This window comes from Idiotropiscis lumnitzeri, chromosome 8, assembly GCF_059441095.1.
Source record: "Idiotropiscis lumnitzeri isolate Australia: NSW breed Sydney's pygmy pipehorse chromosome 8, RoL_Ilum_1.0, whole genome shotgun sequence".
Taxonomy (NCBI): Eukaryota; Metazoa; Chordata; class Actinopteri; order Syngnathiformes; family Syngnathidae; genus Idiotropiscis; species Idiotropiscis lumnitzeri.
The window spans coordinates 18,932,346-18,941,909 of NC_142398.1; the positions used below are offsets into that span (position 1 = coordinate 18,932,346).

Below are 9,564 nucleotides of genomic sequence, written 5' to 3' on the forward strand. Positions count from 1 at the left end.
TCCCGCCAAGATAAACAGAGGGGTCACTTGCTAAAGACTGGTAGCGTCTTGTTTATCCCGTTTTGCTTTTAATGCTTTGTTTGTTGGTTGGGGGGGGGGCACATGATATCACACAGGAATTTTCCCACACCCTCTTGCGGACGGTTACTACTTTCTTACGTACTCCAAAGCAGATGGGATTCCTCCTGGTGGCTCCAACATCCTGCTTGTACAGCACTGATATGCTCACACACAATACCCTGCGTGTCATTGACCCTCAGGGGAGAGACGGGAAGGTTGGTGGGAATAATGAGGGGAAAATAGAGCTCAAGAAGAAGGAACGATATTAGCCAACAGAGGGAAAAATAAGTTGTAACTCAATCTTGGGCTGCACTTTTAAACTTCATTGACAAAAGTTTTGAGAGAGCCACTTAATCCGATTATTAATCATGGAGAGGTTGGTCTTGAGCTCTTTAATTCTCTGAATCTGTGAACTTTTCAATAGGTCAGTATAAATTCTTAATCTGGCAAAAAAAAATAAAAATAAAAAAAGATGTCTACATTGTAAATTGTCTACTGTACTGCATGTTGACATGTGAATGTTATGTCACGATTCCCCCTCCCCCTTGGTCGCTTACCTCTTCTTTCCCTTCTATCTCTTCCTCCCCCATTTGTCCCATATACAACTCCTTCGTCCCTCTCCTTGCCACCTCTGTCCCAATTTGCCCCCTTTTCCAGGTTAGTTTAGCATATGCCTATGAGACCAAGGATGCTCTGTGCCTGGTGTTGACGATAATGAATGGTGGTGACTTAAAATTCCACATCTACAATATGGGCAACTCTGGCTTTGACGAGCAGAGAGCCATCTTTTACGCTGCTGAGATCTGCTGTGGCCTTGAGGACCTGCACCGTGAGAGGATAGTCTACAGGTTAGCAAAAATGGGCGTGGGGGTTAACTGAGTTCACTCATTCACTACCAGCCGAGTAAAAAAAAAAAAAAGTGGATCTTTGACGTCTTTAGCCGTCAATGGCAGTAAATGAGTTAAAAATGTCTCTCTTTCATGATCAATAGATTCACAATTTTTATAAATAGTTCAATGAATCACAGAATATCTGGGGGTTCTAGTAGTATTCCATGTGGAACACCTCATTAAAAGAACTAGTGACTGTTCATTCACACAAAAACGCCTCGGCCGCTCGTCACAGCTTCGCTGATTATTTGACTATTTTCTGTCCGTTAATTCCCGAGTTCATTCGTTTTTGCTCCGTCACATTGTGTTTCCGTTATATATATTATCACTTTCTTACGTTAGATTGTGTTTTTGACGACTACATGAAAAGTTCTGGCACCATTTTTTGATTCTTATCTTATTTTCCAGGGATTTAAAACCAGAAAACATCCTTTTGGATGATCGTGGTATGTCCTTGTTTCTTCTTTCACATCAGATCTGTTTGTTGGAACACTGTTTGGCAAGCAAGACTAATTTGCATACCATTGTTGTTTCGAATGAGCCACTAAGAGGGACTGAGTAAATCAACAGTGACTTGAGTTCAGTGTATTTTGTGCAAACACTGCAGCGTAGTGTTTTCAACGTTTCACTCTCTTCAGAAGGCATGTCTTTATCGTTTGCTCTCTCGGAGTGCTTAGCTGGTAAAATCTGTGTTCATCCATAAGGATTATAATTTCTAAATCTATTATCATATTTCGTTGAAATCCGAATTTGTTGTTAATTACCGTAAATGTGTGCATCTTCCGTAGGGCACATCCGCATTTCAGACTTGGGTCTTGCTGTGCAAATTCCTGAAGGAGAGACGATACGAGGGAGAGTAGGCACTGTTGGATACATGGGTACGAAGCGGACTTTTTGTCAAACGCGGTCGAGCACTTTCAATAAGCATGACCCTACCCTTGTCAAACTACCATTTCCAGTTTTTCTTCATCGCTCCTTCCGCAGCTCCTGAGGTCATCCAGAATGAGAGTTACACCTTCAGTCCAGACTGGTGGGGTCTCGGCTGTCTTATCTTTGAGATGATTCAAGGCCAGTCGCCGTTTCGCAAGCGCAAGGAACGAGTCAAGCGGGAGGAGGTGGACCGACGAGTGCGTGACGATCAGGAGGAGTACTCTGAGAAGTTCTCTGAAGAAGCTAAAGATATTTGCAGACAGGTGAGGGTGGATGGATAAAAGCGACGGGACAGTTTTTTTGTTGCTTGGTTTAAAAAAAAAATCCACAGAAAAGCCGAACCGTTGTATTAGCTTGCATGGTTCAAAATGGGGATTTTTTTTTTTTTTTAATATGTTAGTTGAGCTTTTTGGCCGAATTTGCAGCAAATGTTGGCATCATTGCTTTTAATGACATCAAATTAAAAAAAAAAAAAAGTTTCCGGGCTTTAACCCAAATTTATTATAATTGGCGAATATTCATTCATTCATTAAGTGAGTACGTAGTGTCAATATTTACAGTACTATCAAACCTCTTTGCATTTTTGGAAACTCGTAGAGCCCGCCAAATAAGTATACCGTTTCACTTCTTGGCATCCTATCATGTCTTCAGGTAAGTACAGCAGGCTGTCGAAAGAAAGGAGCTACACATTACACACGTTGCAGTAGTTTGATTCGTCGATCGATGATAGCACAACAGGGTGAAATGGATCAGTCACTCAAACAACACATCAAAGCTTGTGTTCTTTTAATGAACTGCAAGACACAACACCGACAGCCAGATAGCCTTCATTGTTGCCCTTTCTCGACTCTGCTGAATTCAGCGCACCTGACCCTTTTGTATGACGTCACACTGCACATGCACATCATGTGGCGTGAACATATTGTATGAACACGTTACAGTTTTCTGTTCGAAACCACGCTGTGGCAATCTGAACTGAATGTTAAAATCTTGTAGCCATTTCAGTTTATTATTCCGCGTAACTAGGAAATACATTTTCAATGCAAAGCCACTCATCTGTGCACCAAGAGGGAGCTACTGAGCTTATCTGTTTCGGAGCCAGAGTGGATGAGACGTTTATTTGCGTCCTGCTGTGGAACATTCTGACCTGAGGTTCAACAGATTAGAAGACTCCCCTGGGGGAGGATGAGTGGGGATAGGATTCAGTACAAAAAAAAAAATTGGAGTAGAAAAATAAAAATTGGGGGATGGGGAAGCAGTCAGGATTTTTCCTCACTCCTTTTCGAATTAGTATGATTATGCTTTAATTTTTGGCTGTATTGTTTTTTTGTTTGTTGCATACCAATGTTGATGTAGGTGAATAGACAAATAAATTGACATATTATGTCATTTACACACTGGAAATACATTAGCCTAAAATAGTCAGATGATGGACTGGTTAGCACGATGGCCTCACAGTTCAAAGGTGCAGAGGTTCGATTCCGGCTCCGACCCTCCTGTGTGGAGTTTGCATGTTTTCCCCGTGCCTGTGTGGGTTTCCTCCGGGTACTCCGGTTTCCTCCCACATTCCAAATACATGCATAGGAGGTTGATTGGACACCCTGAAATGTCCCTAGGATGGTTGTTCGTCTATGTGTGCCCTGTGATTGGCTGGCAACCCGTTCAGGGTGTACCCCGCCTAGTTCCAGCAGAAAGTGACCGAGAAACTGGAGGAGAGTAGTGCACTGACAACCGAAACAAATGTGAACTGGAGAGGCGTGGTTAAAAAGTGAGCACTCATCTACTTCACCAAGCCGTCTGTGCTGGAGGTGGCGTGGCGGGAATATTATCCACAAACTCTCAAATAGCAGCAGTGTGTTCCAATTCTACCTCTGATTGTGTTAGTTAACTCGTACTACATGGATTATGATGCATTGGTGGTCTTAATTAAATTATACGTCAAGTCAAGGGGGTGACATGCAAGCCATTTACCGTGCATGTATGCGTTTCAGAATAAAACGTACAGTACAGCATTGGGCTCACCTGCCCCTTCTATTTTCTACATCTTTGGGTCAGCCTTAATCTGTAAATACGTAATCTACTTGATGATAATTTCAGTGTTTGTCTGTCTCCTTCCTGCTAGCTGCTGGCGAAAGATCCCAAGAATCGTCTCGGTTGTCAGGGTCGCGGCGCCATAGAGGTCAAGCAGCACCCAATCTTCAGGAACATCAACTTCAAACGATTGGAGGCTAACATGCTAGAACCTCCTTTCAGCCCCGATGTAAGAGCTATGAACACACACACACACACAAAAGAAAAGAAATAGGAGCATTATCCCTAAAAGGCAGAAATCAACTTTCACCTTGTCACGACTGCACATCTCTTTCTGCGTGCTGCTAAACAAGCCTTGGATATGTTTTCATTTTAAATCTAAATTTAAAACTGGCTTGCATTAAAGAAAAAACATTCACTCACAGAAATGAAAACGGAGTCGCACAACTTCAAACTGGTGAACTTGTAACTGTTCTCCAATGAGAAGCTTTTCACACAGAGAATTGTTTCTTTTTCAGTCTTATAAATAGACTGGGAGCAGAGAATATAACTGCCCTGAGAGGTTGAACTAATATTTGCCAGTACAGACTGGTCATCTGCTCCTGTGAATTGTTGAGTAGCAGGAATCAGATTCCCCATGGATGATTTTGCGCTTATTAGATTATTCTTTCAGTCTATTTTCATGAAGCATTCAACTGGTGCTAACACTTGCACTTTCTTGGTCTTCCCTGTGAAAATCTGTTAGCCTCGGGCTGTGTACTGCAAAGATGTCCTCGACATTGAGCAGTTCTCCACTGTCAAAGGTGTGAACCTTGACCCCACCGATGACGACTTCTACCACAAGTTTGTCACAGGAAGTGTCTCCATCCCGTGGCAGAATGAGGTAACTGCAGGATATGAACACTGGGATGATGTCATTGTTCCCACAGCTCATGCAGTTAAAAAAAAAAAAAAACATTTCCACATGCACAATACTTTATGGTGAGCACCAGGTCGCCCGCAATGGCCACATGAGTCGGCCTGGCCCGTTCTAAAAATAGCTCACCTGTGATGGGACATTTTGATTATCTGGAAATGTAGTAGAAGTGATCATTTGAAAAGAGATGGCAGATATTTATCAAAATAAAGTGCCACGTGTTGATATTTATCTGTTTCACAATTATTGACACGATTAGTGTCCTCACATCAATGGATCTAATTGTCTGGTAGCCCTTTGCTTTAATCAGTACCTAAGAAGTTGCTCTCAGTTTCAAAAAGATTTGCCACGTGTTATAGGAATTGCATTTTAAACAATGTGACACGATGTCAGTGCAATGTCGTGTCGTCTATCTTTCAATGAATAGAAATTAAGATAAGGAACTTAAAGAGCATCAAGCATTGTGTGTTCTTTATCCGGAACCATTTATCACATAAAGACCAGCTTTGTTCAAGAGAATGTCACATTTTGTGCTGTTTTCATTCTATGAATGAATAAATGAAGGTTCATTTTGAGCATGTTGGCGTAAGAGTGCAAAACTAATCAAAAATGGCAACATGATTGAAAACAACACGAGGAAAATACTACATTTCATTGAGTCATGCAGTCAGCTGAGTCTTTCCACACCAAAGATGCCAAAAAGTGTTACTGCACAGATCACTCATTTTAGTACCCCGAACAATTTTTGACAGTGATCCTTCATTCAAATAACATCCTTTCCCCTTGTGTAGATGATTGAAATGGAGTGCTTCAAAGAAATCAATGTCTATGAGACTGACGGGACATTATGTCCAGACCTGGACATGAACCGGCCTAACCCTCCACCAAAGAGAGGCTTCTTCTACCGCCTGTTTCGAAGAGAGGCAAGTGCTAGTGCTCCGGCAACTCTGCGAGGGGGTGGGGGCTAAGGTACTTCCTCTCTTCCTACTTTTCTTTCTTAACCTTGTCCAAAAAAAAAAAAAATCTCTTCAATGCTACTTCTGTCTCATGTTATGTCAGCATTTTTAGGTTTAACTTGTTTTATTTATTTATTTATTTTTTTAACCTCTTGGGTTGAATTTGCCACTTTGGCTGTTATGCTTCAGTAATGGTTCCATTTCTCCTTTATGGTTCATTTTTCTATTCTTGAATTCCCTATTTGGGCAGCATAGTTTCTTGTATTTGTTTCTGGCATTTTTCAGACTCTATAGGTGATTGCTTGCTTCCCCCCCCGACGCAGGTAGGCTAACTTTGTGCACACGAATATATCACATCACATATGCCTCGTCTTCCTCAGGTCTGTTTTAAGAGCGGTTACAGTGACGACGAGTTCGAGGAGCCCTCGCGACTTTAAAACCACTCCCTTCGCCACCCCGCCCTTCCAAAAAAAAAAAAAAAAAATTAAATAAATAAATAAAACATCTCCAACCTCCTTTACCCCGCTCCCACTTTGCCGCTGATCTTCACCATAAACTCCAGCCGAGTGCAAATCTTAGGAACTCAGTGAATGTTGACCTGTATTTATGAGCTGTATTAAAAGTGTATTATAATTAAAGAAAAAAAAAGTATGAGTTTAAAGATTTTGTACCTTTGTACTTGAATTTATGTCTAGATGTATATTTTCACTAAAGGTTGTATTGTACAAAAAGCCATAAAAGTACCACTTGAATGCATACATGACATTTTCATTTTATTGTCTTTTGGGAATGAGTATGGATATTGTTTTTTTTTTTTTGTTTTTTTTTTTTTTTTAAGAAGCACAGTACATTTTTACTTTTCTCAAAGTAGCATAAGGCATTTATTTTTATTTTTACATGTGCTGTATGTGTTTATCATTGATTTGGCCAATGACATGTTTTTAGCACATCGGATCCACTCTATCCCAAATGAACCCTCTTGGCTCAGGTACATCTGATTGAATTCTGTCAATAACGGAGAACAAATCTGTTCATAGTTGCTGTGTTGATGCCCCCCAAAATTTACCGTACATAAAGTCCCTCTTTCTCCCACTCCTCCTCTTGATCGATGCTTAAATCTAACCTCTTTGTACCTCTTCCCAAGTGGTGCAGTTCTTTTGACTGCAACTTTTGCCGTAAGGTCCTTCAGTCCAAAACGTGTGAATTCAAAGACTCACAATTTTAATATCAACGATCACGTCTTGTTTCCCCCTCTGGAGCACAACTCTGAAATAAAAGTCTGTTATGAATCCTCTCAGACAGCGCTATAGAGGATTTCTTTATCCCTGGCCCCTTTTTATGCCTTCTCCTGATGTGTTGTTGCTAACTTTTCTTATTATTATAATCTTTCTCTCAAAATTCTTCCTCTCTCTGTATTGCTGCCCAAGTGAATTAATCTTAGTGAGCTAGATTTAAGAGGAATTATGGCATAATACGAAAAAAAAATCTTAGTTACTACATTTTGATGAACCACCATCAGTTCTGTCAGTAGCTATTAGCCACTGAACTGAGTAAATAATAAGAGCATCCGTGCCGTAGGTCAGAAATACTTGGCCACATATCGTACTAGTAGAGAATATGCAGCTACTATATATCGAGTGATTTAATGTGCGTTTGTTAGATCAAGGGAACACTGTTGTAATAGTGCACAATGTTTACTCCTCCATTCAAGACGTACAGTAGTATGTTCTCTCTTAGAAATGACTGAGGTGCTGGATTGTGTGGATAAAGGCAGAGAAAAGCAGGATTTGAACCTCTTCCGAGTTCCAACAAAATTGAATAAAGGGGTTTGTTGTATTTAGGATTCACGTTTGTCGGATGAGCTTGCTCGGTTAAAGCGTTGAAGTTTGGAGATGTCCTTGGAGGTGGTCAGTGTAACTTGCGACCATCTTTTTTTTAATGCTGTGAATACTCCGTTTTTTTTTTACACATTAGCTTACCGTGTACATTGCATGGTATAAAAAGGCCGCTTTAGCCAAGGTCGAGGTATGAAATCCAATTTGATCCGACTTAATTAGGAATCGGTCAGTTTAAGTTTGTTTTCTTTCTGTAGTTTTTCCTCACCAATTTGCTAAAAATCTGCATTTCTCTCTAAATTTAGAGTTACGAATCATGGAGGGACTTTATTTGTATGTGTGCAGAATATGTCAAATGAAATACATATGAGTGTGTGCGCGCGCATATATTAGCCCTTCTAGTTTGCTATTCTCTTGCTTTAAAGAATAAGTCCGCCATTGCACATTCCATCATGACCATTGAAACGTGCCGTGCATCTGTTGCTGTCTTGTCATTTTGTTTGTCTTTGTTGCACTCAGGCATGCTCTCAAGCTGACTTTCTTGCCTTTGTAAATTTGAGCCTTTTTAGTACTTCTAGCCTCAAAACCTTTGTACATTTAGAACGAAGCTGTAAAACTCTCACTTGCTCTCATAGAGAAACTAATGGCTGCACCTACAGTATTCACCTGCCACGGTTAGTCATTTCTCCTCCGCTTGACATTCATTTCCTTTTTTTTTTTAATTTATTTATTTTTTATGCCAATTATACCAATAGAAAAAAAATCAAATTACATGTAGTATCTGGAAAATTAAGTGAAGACAGACTTCATCGTACGTGCCAATTGCAAGCAAATCTTTGACCATTTTTCCCCTCTTCATGCATCCTTCCGTCCATTCTGAGATAGATTCCTTCACATAAAGAAACTTTTAAACTGTTCAAAGGTTTTGAATGTCCACACTAAGTGCATTGTAATGCCTGTTTTAAAGAAATACCTATGTTTTATTACATAAGCATGTATTGGTTTGTAATACATCAGGTTCCTTGTATATGTAAATGATGACTTTTTAGTGCCAACATATTTCTGGTATCTGAGGGCAGTTTAAACGACGAGGTTAACCTGCAAGGATGGCCTTGTTTGAATATGTTGAATGCATTCCTTATCTGATTGGGATTCAACCCTTCCAAACTGGGATCAGCCTCAGCAGTAATACCTAAGCGAGATATCCTCAATTCCTTGATGTCGCTTGGGTCTAGTCAATATAAGCTTGGAGAACCACTTTGGGGTTCCTCATTCTGTCTAGATGTGTTAGTGTAAAGGTATTTCAAGGAACACTTTGCTTGTATTCCAACAGGGCCTGGGACTTTTTGATTTTTGTTTTCTTTTTTTTTTCCCCTTTTGTACCTGTACAGTCATGTTGTTCAACCACTGCAGTCATTGTTAATTCTTGTACAAGTTGTATCACTGGTTGTTGTACCATATCTTACATTTGTAATTATGAAACAATACACTGCCATTTGTATAAAATTCACCCGTGTCCTGGATAGTGTTTTATTTTACATGATCAACGCATTGCGAGGGGGGCATATCGTCATCTTTTGCCACATTTGCTATCAAATATCAGTATAGTCATTTGTTCGGCTTGTAAACGACCTGGAGGGTTGATAGTTTTCAAGTTGGCCAAAGCAGAACCAATGGGCATCTCAGATGTTCTACAAAATATCATTCTGGCATCACCCAATACCGTTCTTGACTAAACTCTGTTTTGAGAATTCAATGACATCTGGACCAAAATCCACTGGAGTTTTGTTGCTTTTTTGGGTCCAAAGCTGAGAGAACGAAAAGGCCATATGACCTGCATGGATGTTACTGCCTAAGTTTGACTCCCTGGTCTCGCTTGAACTTAAATCAATGTTAAAATCAATATTTAAAAGTGCTCTCTAGCAATTATAGTATTCTTTGGTTGA

General features: G+C 40.2%; 1 protein-coding gene across 2 annotated transcripts in view; it reads left to right on the top strand.

Moving 5' to 3' along the window:
- grk4 (G protein-coupled receptor kinase 4) overlaps positions 1-9,128 on the top strand; it is a 33,976-nt gene extending 24,848 nt beyond the window's left edge. Inside the window, exons 9-16 of one of the 2 annotated variants that reach the window (XM_088301775.1) lie at positions 718-908; positions 1,359-1,396; positions 1,739-1,828; positions 1,935-2,143; positions 4,003-4,140; positions 4,657-4,794; positions 5,619-5,796; positions 6,164-9,128. In XM_088301775.1, coding sequence (XP_088157901.1) covers positions 718-908; positions 1,359-1,396; positions 1,739-1,828; positions 1,935-2,143; positions 4,003-4,140; positions 4,657-4,794; positions 5,619-5,795 — 981 coding nt within the window. In that variant the 3' untranslated portion in view covers position 5,796; positions 6,164-9,128. The remainder of the gene's footprint in view (positions 1-717; positions 909-1,358; positions 1,397-1,738; positions 1,829-1,934; positions 2,144-4,002; positions 4,141-4,656; positions 4,795-5,618; positions 5,797-6,163) is intronic. The other variant, XM_088301774.1, reaches the window with a different exon arrangement.
- The last annotated feature ends 436 nt before the right edge of the window (positions 9,129-9,564 follow it).